The 18,480-nt window shown below is 49.3% G+C and overlaps 1 protein-coding gene across 2 annotated transcripts in view; it reads left to right on the top strand.

The window, feature by feature from the left end:
- fam189a2 (family with sequence similarity 189 member A2) overlaps positions 1-9,832 on the top strand; it is a 78,800-nt gene extending 68,968 nt beyond the window's left edge. For both annotated transcript variants that reach the window (XM_073466006.1, XM_073466004.1), the window contains one exon: positions 9,244-9,832. In XM_073466006.1, the coding sequence (XP_073322107.1) occupies positions 9,244-9,546 (303 nt within the window). In that variant the 3' untranslated portion in view covers positions 9,547-9,832. The remainder of the gene's footprint in view (positions 1-9,243) is intronic.
- Positions 9,833-18,480: the final 8,648 nt, after the last annotated feature.

Here is an 18,480-nt window from a genome sequence, read left to right as displayed (position 1 = left end):
ACACACTCCCACCAACACACTCTCACCAACATCCTCCCACCAACACACTCCCACCAACACACTCCCACCAACATCCTCGCACCAACACACTCCCACCAACACACTCCCACCAACATCCTCCCACCATCACACTCCCACCAACATCCTCCCACCAACATACCCCCATCCTCCCAGCAACATCCTCCCAGCAACATCCTCCCACCAACACACTCCCACCAACACACTCCCACCAACATTCTCCCACCAACACACTCCCACCAACACACTCCCACCAACATCCTCCCACCAACACACTCCCACCAACACACTCACACCAACATCCTCCCACCAACATCCTCCCACCAACACACTCCCACCAACACACTCCCACCAACATCCTCCCACCAACACACTCCCACAACACCCACCAACATCCTCCCACCAACATCCTCCCACCAACACACTCCCACCAACACACTCCCCCCAACATCCTCCCACCAACACACTCCCACCATCACACTCCCACCATCACACTCCCACCAACATCCTCCCACCAACATCCTCCCACCAACACACTCCCACCATCACACTCCCACCATCACACTCCCCCCAACATCCTCCCACCAACACACTCCCACCATCACACTCCCACCAACATCCTCCCACCATCACACTCCCACCAACATCCTCCCACCAACACACTCCCACTATCACCCTCCCACCAACACACTCCCACCAACACACTCCCACCAACACACTCCCACCAACATCCTCCCACCATCACACTCCCACCAACATCCTCCCACCAACATACCCCCATCCTCCCAGCAACATCCTCCCAGCAACATCCTCCCACCAACACACTCCCACCAACATTCTCCCACCAACACACTCCCACCAACATCCTCCCACGAACACACTCCCACCAACACACTCCCACCAACATCCTCCCACCAACATCCTCCCACCAACACACTCCCACCAACACACTCCCACCAACATCCTCCAACCAACACACTCCCACCAACATCCTCCCACCAACACACTCCCACAACACCCACCAACATCCTCCCACCAACATCCTCCCACCAACACACTCCCCCCAACACCCACCAACACACTCCCACCATCACACTCCCACCATCACACTCCCACCAACATCCTCCCACCATCACACTCCCACCAACATCCTCCCACCAACACACTCCCACTAACACCCTCCCACCAACACACTCTCACCAACATCCTCCCACCAACACACTCCCACCAACATACTCCCACCAACACACTCCCACCAACATCCTCCCACAACACCCACCAACATCCTCCCACCAACACACTCCCACCAACATCCTCCCACCAACACACTCCCACCATCACACTCCCACCATCACACTCCCACCAACATCCTCCCACCATCACACTCCCACCAACATCCTCCCACCAACATACCCCCATCCTCCCAGCAACATCCTCCCCCCAACATCCTCCCACCAACACACTCCCACCAACACACTCCCACCAACACACTCCCACCAACATTCTCCCATCAACACACTCCCACCAACACACTCCCACCAACATCCTCCCACCAACACACTCTCACCAACATCCTCCCACCAACACACTCCCACCAACATACTCCCACCAACACACTCCCACCAACATCCTCCCACAACACCCACCAACATCCTCGCACCAACACACTCCCACCAACATCCTCCCACCAACACACTCCCACCAACACACTCCCACCATCACACTCCCACCATCACACTCCCACCAACATCCTCCCACCATCACACTCCCACCAACATCCTCGCACCATCACACTCCCACCAACATCCTCCCACCAACACACTCCCACTAACACCCTGCCACCAACACACTCCCACCAACACACTCCCACCAACATCCTCCCACCAACATCCTCCCACCATCACACTCCCACCAACATCCTCCCACCAACATACCCCCATCCTCCCAGCAACATCCTCCCAGCAACATCCTCCCACCAACACACTCCCACCAACACACTCCCACCAACATTCTCCCACCAACACACTCCCACCAACATCCTCCCACCAACACACTCCCACAACACCCACCAACATCCTCCCACCAACACACTCCCACCATCACACTCCCCCCAACATCCTCCCACCAACACACTCCCACCATCACACTCCCACCAACATCCTCCCACCATCACACTCCCACCAACATCCTCCCACCAACACACTCCTACTAACACACTCTCACCAACATCCTCCCACCAACACACTCCCACCAACATCCTCCCACCAACACACTCCCACCAACACACTCCCACCAACATCCTCCCACCAACATCCTCCCACCAACACACTCCCACCAACACACTCCCACCAACATCCTCCCACCAACATTCTCCCACCATCACACTCCCACCAACATCCTCCCACCATCACACTCCCACCATCACACTCCCACCAACATCCTCCCACCATCACACTCCCACCAACATCCTCCCACCAACATCCTCCCATCCTCCCACCAACATCCTCCCACCAACACACTCCCACCAACACACTCCCACCAACATCCTCCAACCAACACACTCCCACCAACATCCTCCCACCAACACACTCTCACCAACATCCTCCCACCAACACACTCTCACCAACATCCTCCCACCAACACACTCCCACCAACACACTCCCACCAACATCCTCCCACCAACACACTCCCACCAACACACTCCCACCAACATCCTCCCACCAACACACTCCCACCAACACACTCCCACCAACATCCTCCCACCAACATTCTCCCACCATCACACTCCCACCAACATCCTCCCACCATCACACTCCCACCATCACACTCCCACCAACATCCTCCCACCATCACACTCCCACCAACATCCTCCCACCAACATCCTCCCATCCTCCCACCAACATCCTCCCATCCTCCCAGCAACATCCTCCCACCAACACACTCCCACCAACACACTCCCACCAACATCCTCCCACCAACACACTCCCACCAACATCCTCCCACCAACACACTCCCACCATCACACTCCCCCCAACATCCTCCCACCATCACACTCCCACCATCACACTCCCACCAACATCCTCCCACCATCACACTCCCACCAACATCCTCCCACCAACACACTCCCACTAACACCCTCCCACCAACACACTCCCACCAACACACTCCCACCAACACACTCCCACCAACATCCTCCCACCATCACACTCCCACCAACATCCTCCCACCAACATACCCCCATCCTCCCAGCAACATCCTCCCAGCAACATCCTCCCACCAACACACTCCCACCAACACACTCCCACCAACATTCTCCCACCAACACACTCCCACCAACACACTCCCACCAACATCCTCCCACCAACACACTCCCACCAACACACTCCCACCAACATCCTCCCACCAACACACTCCCACCAACACACTCCCACCAACATCCTCCCACCAACACACTCCCACCAACATCCTCCCACCAACACACTCCCACAACACCCACCAACATCCTCCCACCAACATCCTCCCACCAACACACTCCCACCAACACACTCCCCCCAACATCCTCCCACCAACACACTCCCACCATCACACTCCCACCATCACACTCCCACCATCACACTCCCACCAACACACTCTCACCAACATCCTCCCACCAACACACTCCCACCAACATACTCCCACCAACACACTCCCACCAACATCCTCCCACCAACACACTCCCACCATCACACTCCCACCATCACACTCCCACCAACATCCTCCCACCATCACACTCCCACCAACATCCTCCCACCAACATACCCCCATCCTCCCAGCAACATCCTCCCAGCAACATCCTCCCACCAACACACTCCCACCAACACACTCCCAGCAACATCCTCCCACCAACACACTCCCACCAACACACTCCCACCAACATCCTCCCACCAACACACTCCCACCAACACACTCCCACCAACATCCTCCCACCAACATCCTCCCACCAACACACTCCCACCAACACACTCCCACCAACATCCTCCCACCAACACACTCCCACCAACATCCTCCCACCAACACACTCCCACAACACCCACCAACATCCTCCCACCAACATCCTCCCACCAACACACTCCCACCAACACACTCCCCCCAACATCCACCCACCAACACACTCCCACCATCACACTCCCACCAACATCCTCCCACCATCACACTCCCACCAACATCCTCCCACCAACACACTCCCACTAACACCCTCCCACCAACACACTCTCACCAACATCCTCCCACCAACACACTCCCACCAACATACTCCCACCAACACACTCCCACCAACATCCTCCCACAACACCCACCAACATCCTCCCACCAACATCCTCCCACCAACACACTCCCACCAACATCCTCCCACCAACACACTCCCACCATCACACTCCCACCAACATCCTCCCACCATCACACTCCCACCAACATCCTCCCACCAACATCCTCCCATCCTCCCAGCAACATCCTCCCACCAACACACTCCCACCAACACACTCCCACCAACATCCTCCCACCAACACACTCCCACCAACACACTCCCACCAACATCCTCCCACCAACACACTCCCACCAACATCCTCCCACCAACACACTCCCACCAACACACTCCCACCAACATCCTCCCACCAACACACTCCCACAACACCCACCAACATCCTCCCACCAACACACTCCCACCATCACACTCCCCCCAACATCCTCCCACCAACACACTCCCACCATCACACTCCCACCATCACACTCCCACCAACATCCTCCCACCATCACACTCCCACCAACATCCTCCCACCAACACACTCCCACTAACACACTCTCACCAACATCCTCCCACCAACACACTCCCACCAACATCCTCCCACCAACACACTCCCACCAACACACTCCCACCAACATCCTCCCACCAACATCCTCCCACCAACACACTCCCACCAACACACTCCCACCAACATCCTCCCACCAACATTCTCCCACCATCACACTCCCACCAACATCCTCCCACCATCACACTCCCACCATCACACTCCCACCAACATCCTCCCACCATCACACTCCCACCAACATCCTCCCACCAACATCCTCCCATCCTCCCACCAACATCCTCCCATCCTCCCAGCAACATCCTCCCGACAACACACTCCCACCAACACACTCCCACCAACATCCTCCCACCAACACACTCCCACCAACATACTCCCACCAACACACTCCCACCAACATCCTCCCACCAACATCCTCCCACCATCACACTCCCACCAACATCCTCCCACCAACATACCCCCATCCTCCCAGCAACATCCTCCCAGCAACATCCTCCCACCAACACACTCCCACCAACACACTCCCACCAACATTCTCCCACCAACACACTCCCACCAACATCCTCCCACCAACACACTCCCACCAACACACTCCCACCAACATCCTCCCACCAACATCCTCCCACCAACACACTCCCACCAACACACTCCCACCAACATCCTCCCACCAACACACTCCCACCAACATCCTCCCACCAACACACTCCCACAACACCCACCAACATCCTCCCACCAACATCCTCCCACCAACACACTCCCCCCAACATCCTCCCACCAACACACTCCCACCATCACACTCCCACCATCACACTCCCACCAACATCCTCCCACCATCACACTCCCACCAACATCCTCCCACCAACACACTCCCACTAACACCCTCCCACCAACACACTCTCACCAACATCCTCCCACCAACACACTCCCACCAACATACTCCCACCAACACACTCCCACCAACATCCTCCCACAACACCCACCAACATCCTCCCACCAACATCCTCCCACCAACACACTCCCACCAACATCCTCCCACCAACACACTCCCACCATCACACTCCCACCATCACACTCCCACCAACATCCTCCCACCAACATCCTCCCATCCTCCCAGCAACATCCTCCCACCAACACACTCCCACCAACACACTCCCACCAACACCCTCCCACCAACACACTCCCACCAACACACTCCCACCAACATCCTCCCACCAACACACTCCCACCAACATCCTCCCACCAACACACTCCCACCAACACACTCCCACCAACATCCTCCCACCAACACACTCCCACCAACACACTCCCACCAACATCCTCCCACCAACACACTCCCACCAACACACTCCCACCAACATCCTCCCACCAACACACTCCCACAACACCCACCAACATCCTCCCACCAACACACTCCCACCATCACACTCCCACCAACATCCTCCCACCATCACACTCCCACCAACATCCTCCCACCAACACACTCCCACTAACACACTCTCACCAACATCCTCCCACCAACACACTCCCACCAACATCCTCCCACCAACACACTCCCACCAACACACTCCCACCAACATCCTCCCACCATCACACTCCCACCAACATCCTCCCACCAACATCCTCCCATCCTCCCAGCAACATCCTCCCACCAACACACTCCCACCAACGCACTCCCACCAACATTCTCCCACCAACACACTCCCACCAACACACTCCCACCAACACACTCCCACCAACATCCTCCCACCAACACACTCCCACCAACACACTCCCACCAACATCCTCCCACCAACACACTCCCACCAACATCCTCCCACCAACACACTCCCACCAACATCCTCCCACCAACACACTCCCACAACACCCACCAACATCCTCCCACCAACATCCTCCCACCATCACAGTCCCACCATCACACTCCCACCAACATCCTCCCACCAACATCCTCCCACCAACACACTCCCACCAACACACTCCCACCAACATCCTCCCACCAACACACTCCCACCAACACACATAAGCAAAGCTTATGACAAATGGGAGAGCAGCAGCAGATGTAGTGCTTTTCACCATAGTGTTGTAGAAATCTGTGGCCATGCACAGCTGAACCAGATGAGTAAGGTTACGCACAAGGGATGACGTTCAGCTTGTCAGACATTTTCTTAATGTTAATTCGCCAAAAATAAAGCTTGTTCAAGAGTCCCATATCTTGAGTCCGAGTTGAGTCTCAAGTCTTTTGAGGGCATGTCCCAAGTCAAGTCTCAGGTCACTGAGTATGCAACTTATGTGCGACTTGAGTCCAAGTTGCAAACTCGAGTCCCCATCTCTGGGTATGGCCAAACACAGTCGACCAAGACATCCAGTCATAGTTCAAAGATGAGTTCAAAATGAAAGTCAAAACGATGTCCTGGGGCGCCCATTCGCTCAGTTGGTAGAGCGGGCGTCCCATGTACAGAGGCATTGTCCTCACTGCAGCGGCCTCGGGTTCCAGTCCAACCTGAGGCCCTTTGCTGCGTGTCACCTCCCCCCCCCCTCATCCTGTTTCCTGTCATCTCTGAAGCTATCCTATCAATAAAAGCCATATAAAGGCAGAAAAAACAAACAAAAAAACTATGTCCAGGCTGTGACCTTTTTATACACGTAAATTATAACAGAAACACTGAACATTTATGACAGGACTTTTGTATTAGACTGCATTATTTTTAGCCAGGTGGACTTAATAAACTGCCAAATGTAATTCCCAAGATAATTAATCAGTACAAATGAATACATGATATTTTTGTTCCATCTACAGCAGGGAAAATAAATATTGAATGCGTCAACATTTTTCTCAGTCACATATATTTCTGATGGGGCTATTGACATGAAATTGTCACCAGATGTCGGTAACAACCCAAGTAATCCATACATACAAAGAAATCAAAACATATATTTCCATAAATTAAGTTATGTGTAATAAAGTGAAAGGACACAGAATACGTATTGAACACATGAAGAAAAGGAGGTGCAAAAAGGCATGGAAAGCCAAGAAACCAGCTGAAATTTGTTAGTATTTAGAAAGCAATCCTGCCCCCTATCAGTGCAAATGAATATCAGCTGGTTTAGTCCTAATTGATGGCCTATAAAAAGGTTTCTCATTACCAAGGTGTCACACAATGGGCATCTCATGATGGGGAAAAGCAAAGATCTCTCTCAAGACCTTTGCAACCTTATTGTTGCAAAACATACTGATGGCATTGGTTACAGATGTATTTCTAAACTTCTGAATGTTCCAGTGAGCACCATTGGGGGCATTATTCGGAAGTGGAAAGAACATAATTTCACCATAAACCAGCCATGACCAGGTGCTCCTCGCAAGATTTCTGACAGAGGAGTCAAAAGAATAATCAGAAGAGTTGTCCAAGAGCCAAGGATCACTTGCTGAGAGCTTCAGAAAGACCTGGAATTAGCAGGTACAGTTGTTTCAAAGAAAACAATAAGTAATGCACTCAACCGCCATTGCCTCTATGCACGCTCACCGTGCAAGAAAAAGCATGTTGAAGCTTGTTAAAAGTTTGCTGCACAACATTTGGACAAGCCTATGAAATACTGGGGGAATATAGTCTGGTCAGATGAGACCAAAATTGAACTCTGTGGATGTCATAGCACACACCATGTTTGGAGGACAAATGGCACTGCATATAACCCCAAAAACACTATACCAACAGTGAAGTTTGGAGGTGGGAACATCATGGCAGACTTCATATGATTGAAGGAAGGATGAATGGAGAAATGTACCGAGACATTCTTGATAAGAATCTGCTGCCATCTACCAGGATGCTGAAGATGAAACGAGGGTGGACATTTCAGCAAGACAACGATCCCAAACACACAGCCAAGGAAACTGTCAATTGGTTTCAGAGAAAGAAAATAAAGCTGCTAAAAATGGCCCAGTCAATCACCCGACCTGAATCCAATTGAAAATCTATGGAAAGAACTGAAGATCAGAGTTCATAGAAGAGGCCCCCAGAAGAGGATTTGAAGACAGTTTGTGTGGAAGAATGGGCCAAATCACACATGAGCAATGCATGCAACTAGTTTCTCCATACAGGAGGCGTCTTGAAGCTGTCATTACCAACAAAGTATTAATTAAATTTCAGTAAGCGTGTTCAGTACTTTTTCCCTGTGTCATTCCACTTTATTACACATAATTTATGGACATGTATGTTTTGATTTCCTTGTATGTGTGGAATACTTGGATTGTTACCGACATCTGGTGACAATTTCATGTCAATAGCCCCATCAGAAATATATGTGACTGAGAAAAATGTTGACGCGTTCAATATTTATTTTCCCTACTGTATATTTCAGGTGTCATGAACATTAGTTTCCTGTTTGCTTTCAGGCGTTCACTGACTCTGAAGTGGGTCCCAGTCAGCCAAAACCTCCCCAGCAGCAGCCAGCAGGCAGTTCCTCCCAAACTTTCCCTCGCCCCCCTAGGAGAAGAACTGGTTTGCTGCACCTACAGAGCTGTGGGGATCTCAGCTCCTTCACCTGTGCTGCACTTGAGTCTCTGGAACATCAAGGAAGCAGTAGAAGAGTCGGATCGGTAGTGGGTTCAAGGGCAGGGTCAAGGACAGGATCCCGCCCAGATCATCCTGAACGGCCTCACAGTCTGATCGGAGTCTTCAGGGAGACGGTGCTTTGAGAGAACCAGTAGTATTAAAATATGTTGGAGGGCAACACAGCTGGATGCTGCCTTATCTGATGATAAACTGAGAGAAAACTAAAGAAATCCAACCACTGAAGAGAATCTGTGTGTGTGTGTGTGTGTGTGTGTGTGTGTGTGTGTGTGTGTGTGTGTGTGTGTGTGTGTCTGTGTGTGTGTCTGTGTGTGTGTGTGAGTGCAGTTTTTTGAAAAGGCTTTCGTTCTGCTGATATTGTTCTTTTGACAATTTATTCGTGAAATAAAATATGAGCACCTTGAAATGAAACACCTGACACCTGGCAACTTTATTTTCTTATATGTTGAAGTGTGTGCTTTTATCTGAGGACAAATGTACATGTTTTCATGTTTACCTGACCAGCTCTGTGCTGACTAAATTAATATGCACTAGCAATTTATTAGAATTAAAGTGTACCAATATAAAGGTCAATTTCATAGTTCTTGCCACGAAATCTTTAGTAAATGTTTTAAAAATTATGGACTATTTAATTAAAGCGAAGGTTGGTAATACTGCTTTTCCACCAAAATTAGTGAGTCTACACAGGTTTTTTAAACGTGGGTACATTAAAAATTGGACTATTGACCCCATTTCCACTTCCCGCAGGCAAGGCAGCCCATCTGTGACTTTAATCTGAAGCGTTACGTTGTACATCACTGACGTCACATTTCACGCCACGAATGCGCCGGAAACATTTGTAATGAAAGAGGAAGCAACAATAGACCCATTGTGAAAGAAGTGTCTGTAAAACTCTGGAAAAAATTGTTTTGAGTCACAACTGCCGCGAAATGACTCGTTTCACTGTCATAATTTGATCCATTCGGTCCAATAACATTTGGAAAGTCTAGAAGAGGCACACCATTCAATTATTTTATCCTCATTCAAGTTAGCTGGCTTGGTCGGCGATCCAGGTAGTCAAGCTGTTTTGGCTTCAGATCACCACTGAGCAGCTTTCATAGGAATGAACGGGGCTCCACCTCCAACACGGAGTCCAGTAATAAAACGTCCTTAATAGACTGCATCCCAAATTTCTCCTTCACCCTCCACCAGGTGTTAATAACGCGTCATCACTTTGCGCAGCGGAATTTAGCGTGTTCCCCCGGGTCTTACATTTAGATCAAAGCTGAGCAGAGGTAATAAAAACCTGTGTCTACTGCAGAGTCAACTGACCTGGGTGTAAATGCAGAGTTTGCACGTTCCCATTGCACAAAAACGATCTTAGCCGGGTTAAATGTGATTTATTTCAGTTATTTTAGAGGGGTTTTTTTTTGTTATATTTGTAGAAAATCTCTGAACATCCTGGCAGCAATCAATAAATCAAATGCACTGTGACAAATAAAATAAAAACAAAATCCAGTATGTGTGGCTGTTGCAGGTCTCTAATAAGTCCAGCCTGTACGAAAAGATTTAACAGGCTACCTGTATCTGCGTGCACTGTGCACTTCGCACTTCGCACTGCTGTCTTCCACAAAGCTAGGCGGATGTATTGCTAAAGCTATTAGTGGCACAAGAAAGGCAGAGAAAGTGCAGCCAAAATTCACCAATACTAACATATTAGCTTGATAGCGCTACTAAAGTAGCCATGCTATATAGTACTAAATATAGCCATACTTGTTTTTTACATTCGTTATTCATTCTGCTGCCCCCTGGTGAAGCTGTACCCACCAAATTACAGCTTCCTTGCAGTGGTTTAGCAGCGTTATCTCAGCTGTGTCCTATTCCTTTTCTTAAGTTTGAACTGTTGTCTTTTAAACTTGAGTGTGAATTACCAGTGTGTTGCATGGTTGTCTCCCAACCTCCTAGATCTTGTACAAATTATATGAATGAATTCTCACAGCTGCTTTCCTCTGTGTGATGGCCGTCGGCCATTTTGTCTTTGTTCTCTTTGTGTTCCTCCATTTTTAGGTTTGGCTGGTTCCTCCCCTCTCGTTTCAGACACCTGCTCAGACTCTATATAAGAGTCCTGGAAACCAAGATGGCTCTCTCCCTCTTGGATGGCAGATGCCTCCTGGGCACTCAGCAGGGTTTTGACTTTTGGTTATGTTTGTTTGGTTCTGGTGGTTTTTTTGTGATCACACCTGCATCCATACACCTTACACCTCACCACTGATTACTGATTTTCACAAAGAGTAAGTTGATTTGAGTTGTCTTCATTAAAGTTACATTACTTTTAACTGTCACTGTGTGGACCTCCCCCTTCTTTGTTATGCTCTCCCACGAGCTGGGCATAACAAGTGGGGGCTCGTCCAACTTTTTGAACCTGTAGAGTTGTCTTGTTTGGAGATGACAGTAACAGTGGGGAGGCTCACAGTGATTTTTTTGTTTGTGTAATGTTACTCAGGTAGGGAGGCAAGATCTAGTTTTCTCTCTAGGGGCTTGTGCTTGAGGTGTGTTCAAGGGGAAGAAGGGGTGGAAGTCGCACGGGGCAGAGCTGCGGGGAGATTGTGTTTAGATGGCTTTGCCACATTGGGCTGTCTGGCTGGAGCATTTGTTACCCCCAGATAGGCCGTAGTGGCAGTCCTCTCATAAGGAGGGGTTGCTCTCTTTTTTTGTTTTTTCAGGGTTGTTTGTTATTTTTGTGTGTTGCCCGTGCGGTTAGCAGCAGTTGTCTCGGGAGCACCCCGAAGTATTGGCCGAGACAAGTTGTCTCCCCAATACAGACGGTTTGTAGGTGCATAATTACCCGCCGCCAGTGCACACATGAAGACTAGAGTGCAGTTATTCAGCTGGGGTTTAGGCAGTTAGGAGGGGGCGCTCCTTTGCCACTCAATCTCCCTGTGGTTTTGTGCGGTGTGACTTGGTGGTTCCTTCTTGAATGAAGTCCCTGACGTTGTGGCTGGTTTAAAGTAAAAGTTAACATGGAGACGGAACACAATAATTCTTTGGTTTCAGAGTTCCTCCAACGGCCATCTCGCAGCACTTTAGCTCAGTTTGCAAAGGTTGATTTGGTTGACTTGGCAGTTCATTTGGGTTGGGCTAAAGCAGAGAAAATACCAAGAAAGGCTGAGCTTCGGGGTATTGTTGAGGGGCTAGCTGTCTCCGCCAAGTTTTTGGAGGCAGGGGTTCAGGCTCCAGTAGCTCAGGGAGGTCCAGGTGTTGGTAGTGGGACTTGGTCATTTGAGCAGTGTCTTCAGATGGAGAGGGAAAAGGCACAGTGGGAGAGGGAGAGGTTCCAGTTCGAGCTGGAGCAGGAGAAGCTGAAGGCTGAGGCAGCCATGGAGAGGGAAAGAGTTATGTTAGAGCGGTTGAGGTTGGAGCTGAGAAAGGAAGGTAGAGGTGAAGCTGCAGGGGGGCATCGTGGGTTTGATGTTGCTGAAAGTTTGCGTTTATTGCCAAAATTTGATGACAAAGACCCTGACACCTTTTTTGCACTGTTTGAGCGGGTAGCAGGCAGTAGGGGGTGGTCAGATGCCCATCAAACTTTGATGCTGCAGTGTATTTTGACAGGTAAGGCCCAGAGAGCTTTTTCTGCCCTTAGTCCTGTTGATAGTACCAATTATGGTAAGGTTAAGGCTGCAGTCCTTAAGGCCTATGAACTGGTGCCTGAGGCCTACAGGCAACGGTTTAGGAACTGGAAAAGAAGAGATCAGCAGACTCATGTTGAGTTTGTCCAAGACATTTCTACCCATTTCAGTCGGTGGTGTTCAGCTTCGGGGGCGGATTCGTATGAAAGCCTGTGTGATCTGATTGTGTTGGAACAGTTTAAAAGTTCAGTGCCTGCCCACCTTGCAACTTATATCAATGAGAAGAAGGTTACAACAGCTGCAGCAGCTGCAGTTTTGGCAGATGAGTATGTCTTAACACATGGCAGTGGCCCCACAAGCGGTCAGAGTCATCGAGAGGGACAGTGGAGGGGGAGTTTTAGGCCTAGACCTAATAAGCCTCCAGAAAGTCATGAGGGTTCTCAGGTGGGGGTCAGATCAGTTCCTGGTACAGATGGCAGGTTTGATCCAGTCAAGATCTGCCATGTCTGTAGGAACAAGGGACATTGGAAAGGGGAGTGTCCTCTGAGTAAGGTTGGCCAGAAATCAGCTGATTCCAGTGTATATGTGAAGCCAGCTGGCCTGATTTCCTCTGTGCTTCACACTGCCAGGCCCAGTGCTGTTCCTCTACCAGAGTCTTTACCATCTAAGCCTGTAGATGACTTGTATGCACCTTTTGTCTCCGACGGTTTTGTGTCTCTGATAGGACAGGAAAAGGTTCCTGTTAAGATTCTGAGGGACTCGGGAGCCAATCAGAGTCTTATTTTGAGTGGGATTCTGCCATTTTCGGCTAGCACAGCGACTGGGGCCAAAGCGCCTGTCCTTGGGGTGGGAATGGTTCTACTGGGGGTTCCTGTGCATCGTGTTCACCTTGATTCTCAGTTGGTGTGTGGACAAGTTGACATGGCCATCCGTCCTCAGCTGCCCATTCAGGGTGTGGACATCATCCTAGGAAATGATTTGGCCGGGGCAAGGATTTGGAAAGATGGTCCACCATTGAGATATGAGAGTTCGGTCTTGCAAGGACCTGGAGATCCTGCAGGGGGTACTGAAGAGCAGTCTACAGTCTCCTCTTCCGGTGTTGTGACTAGGGCCCAGAGTAATGCTCTGTTAGAGCAGAGCCAGTGTTCTCAGGCAGGTCCCACAGAGGGGAAGGATTTGTGTAATTTTTTTTCAGTCCTTCTGCCTGAAGTTTCTAGGGAGGAGTGGATTAAAGAACAGATTGCAGATGCCACTTTGAGGCCTTTGTTTGAGTTGGGTGGTTCAGAGAGTAAATTCAGGAATGCCTCAGGGGGGTATTTTCTAAGTGATGGTTTGCTGTTGAGGAAGTGGGTTAGAGTGGTAATGGGAGTGCAGGTTGACAGCGTTGTCCAAGTTGTGGTTCCTTTAAAATTCAGAGATCTGGTGTTAAGCATGTCTCATGATGGGGTGGGAGGCCATCTTGGCGTGAAGAAAACCTATGATAAAGTGCTTCGCCACTTCTTCTGGCCTCATCTGAAGAAGGATGTGGCTGCATACTGTAAAACTTGTAAGACATGTCAGTTGACAGGGAAGCCCAATCAGAAGATCAAGCCGGCTCCACTCTATCCCATCCCTGTTGTGGAGGAGCCGTTTGAATATCTGTTGCTTGATTGTGTGGGGCCGCTTCCAAGGAGTAGGGCTGGTAACCAGTACCTGTTGACAGTGATGTGTAAGAGTACACAGTATCCTGCGGCGTTTCCATTGCGCTCTATTAAAACCAAACCTGTGCTGAAGGCATTGACTTCCTTTATCTCAACCTTTGGTGTTCCAAAGGTGGTGCAAACTGACCAGGGCAGTAACTTCATGTCCCGCACTTTTTCTCAAGTGCTGAAGCAGTTGAAGGTTGAGCATCGTGTTTCGAGTGCCTACCATCCAGAGTCCCAGGGTGCTTTGGAACGTTTTCATCAGACGTTGAAGTCTATGTTGCGCTCCTATTGCACTGAGCTCTCCCACGATTGGGAGGAAGGCCTGCCGTGGTTGTTGCTAGCAATACGGGAGGTGTCACAGTCTAGTACGGGGTTCAGTCCCAATGAATTGGTGTTTGGGCATGCTGTTAGGGGTCCACTAGCAGTGCTGGGGGTTGACTTGAAATCTAGGGAGCCCCCTGACAATGTTTTGGACTATGTAAATGATTTTCGCCGTCGACTTTACATGGTCTGTGCTGCTGCTCATAAGAATCTGGGTGGAGCCCAGGGGAAAATGAAAGAGGTTTTTGACCAGAAGGCGGAGTTCCGGCTGTTTGAGCCAGGGGACCAGGTTCTGGCTTTGTTGCCAATGATTGGCTCTCCATTCCAGGCAAGATTTAGTGGGCCTTACATTGTGAAGAGCAGGATGTCTGACCGGGACTACTTGATTGTGACACCTGATAGGAGGAAGAAAGTGCAGTGGTGTCATGTGAATCTGTTGAAACCCTTTTTTGCTCCCTCAGCCAGGAAGGAGGGTGATCTGACTGTGGGTGGGGGTGTGACAAAGTCAGTGGTCACGGTTGGGACTGGGTTTTCAGATGATTTTGAGGTTCCATCTGATCCTATTTTGACAGGGAAGCTTAAAAACTCTGAGTATTTAGATTGTCTTCCCAGTCAGTTTAGTCATCTGTCAGATTCTCAGCGGGAAGATCTAGTGAGGTTGCTCTCATCGCATTTGTCTCTTTTCAGATACACCAACCTGTACCAACCTGATTGAGCACGACATAGAGGTGGGGGATGCCCTGCCTGTCAGGCAGAGGGCTTACAGGATGCCAGTGGGGAAGCGTGAGCGCATGGAGAGGGAGGTGGAGTATTTGTTGCAACATGGGTTGGCAGAGCCGTCATGTTCAGGCTGGGCCTCTCCATGTTTGTTGGTAGATAAGGCAGATGGGTCAGATAGGTTCTGCACAGATTTCAAGAAGGTTAATGCAGTTACCAAGCCTGATGGTTACCCTCTTCCTCGGATTGAGGATTGCGTTGATCAGGTGGGTGGGGCAAAATTTGTGACAAAACTAGATCTTCTAAAAGGTTACTGGCAGGTGCCACTGACAGCCAGGGCCAAGGAGATTTCATCCTTTATCACACCGTGGGGTCTGTTTTCCTATTCTGTGATGCCATTTGGCCTCCGAAATGCTCCCGCAACATTTCAACGCCTGATGAATAGAGTGTTAGCTGGGTTGGAGGGGTGTTCAGCTTACCTGGATGATGTAGTAGTGTTCAGTGATACATGGGAAGCTCACGTTCAGCGGGTGGGTGCAGTGTTTGACAGGTTAAAACAAGCAAATTTAACTGTTAATTTGGCAAAGTGTGAGTTTGCTAAGGCAACAGTTACCTATCTTGGCAAGGTGGTGGGGCAGGGTGAGGTCCGTCCAGTGCAGGCTAAGGTGGAGGCTATGCTTCGCTATCCAGTGCCAGCATCCAAGAAAGAGCTGATGAGGTTCTTGGGGTTAGTGGGGTATTACCGCAGTTTTTGTCCCAACTTTTCCACTGTAGTGGCTCCACTGACTAACTTACTGAAGAAGAATACACCTTTTGTCTGGACATCCTCCTGTCAAAATGCCTTTGAATGTGTAAAAACCTTGATATGCTCCGCTCCTGTGCTCGCAGCTCCAGTCTTCCATAAACCTTTTAAGATCCAGGTGGATGCGAGTGACGTTGGTGCTGGGGCAGTGCTCCTCCAGGAAGGGGAGGGGGGAATTGACCATCCCGTGTGCTTTTTCTCCCGTAAGTTTAATCGTCACCAATTGCATTATTCAGTTATCGAGAAGGAGACTTTGGCTTTGATCTGGGCTTTGAAATTCTTTGAAGTGTATGTCGAGTCCTCTCTGCCAGTGACTATTTACACTGATCATAACCCACTAACTTTTTTGAATAGCATGCACAATGCCAATAGTAGGCTTATGAGGTGGCTGCTATTCTTACAGCCTTACACTCTGAATGTTTGTCACATTAAAGGTTGTGATAATGTAATGGCTGATGCACTCTCTCGGGCACCTTATTGATTTTACACTAAGATCCTGTTGGTGGGGTCTTGTGTTTATGGGGGGGGGTGTGATGGCCGTCGGCCATTTTGTCTTTGTTCTCTTTGTGTTCCTCCATTTTTAGGTTTGGCTGGTTCCTCCCCTCTCGTTTCAGACACCTGCTCAGACTCTATATAAGAGTCCTGGAAACCAAGATGGCTCTCTCCCTCTTGGATGGCAGATGCCTCCTGGGCACTCAGCAGGGTTTTGACTTTTGGTTATGTTTGTTTGGTTCTGGTGGTTTTTTTGTGATCACACCTGCATCCATACACCTTACACCTCACCACTGATTACTGATTTTCACAAAGAGTAAGTTGATTTGAGTTGTCTTCATTAAAGTTACATTACTTTTAACTGTCACTGTGTGGACCTCCCCCTTCTTTGTTATGCTCTCCCACGAGCTGGGCATAACATCTGTTGTACTGAAGCTTGACAAGATCATTATGATGGGTGATTTCAACTTTCACATTGACAATCCATCTGATTCACTTGCCTCTGACTTCTTAAACATCACTAAATCATTTAACCTAGTGCAACACATTTATGGTCCCACACACAACTGTGGCCACACTCTCGATTTGGTTTTCACGCGTGGCCTGTCTCTGAATTCATTACATATGACTGACTTAGTCTCTGATCATAAATCTATTATTTCTGACACAATTCCATGGTCTATAATGGTTTCGGAGAAACAACCTTAACAGTCTCGCATCTTCAATGAGCACTCTGCCGCTAGGTTTTCAGCTAGCTTCTCAAATGTATCTAATACAATCTATGTATTTTCAACCATTAAGGAACTGTTAACTGGTTCAATGATCAATACATCTTAGCTCTGAATACAATAGCTCCATACAAAACCAGACAAGCCCTGGCTATCAATCCATCTCCCTGGATAAACTATTCCATTAGACGCCATAGACATGAATATAGAAAAGCTAAGCGGAGATGGAAAAAGACAAACCTTCATGTTCTCTACCTTCAATTAACCAGGCTGAATCAGCTCATCAAAGATGCAAACGTGGCATATTTCTCTGGTTTAATTAACAATAACAAACACAACCCTACATTTTTGTTTCAGCTTCTTAATCCTACTCCTGGGGTCCTGAAGGTTACGATATCTTTGATAAATTTCAGTCTGGTTTTTGCCAAAAACATAGCACTGAGACAGCCCAGCTCAAAGCAACAAATGACATCTTCATGCATGGAGATTAAGGTTAATTCTCAAATTTAGTTTTATTAGACTTATAAGACGCCTTTGACACCATTGATCATGCTATCTTAAATGACAGATAGATGAACTGGGTTGGTGTCTGGTACTGCTCTGAAATGGTTCACCTCTTATCTGACAGACACTTCAATGTTCACATGTACTCCTCCGCTCCCCTCCTATATGATGTCATTCAAGGATCAATATTGGGTCCAATCCTATT

Source organism: Pagrus major, chromosome 5 (genome assembly GCF_040436345.1).
Source record: "Pagrus major chromosome 5, Pma_NU_1.0".
NCBI classification, from domain to species: Eukaryota; Metazoa; Chordata; class Actinopteri; order Spariformes; family Sparidae; genus Pagrus; species Pagrus major.
Note: the sequence above shows the minus strand (reverse complement) of the source record. Positions and strands in the feature narration are given on the sequence as shown.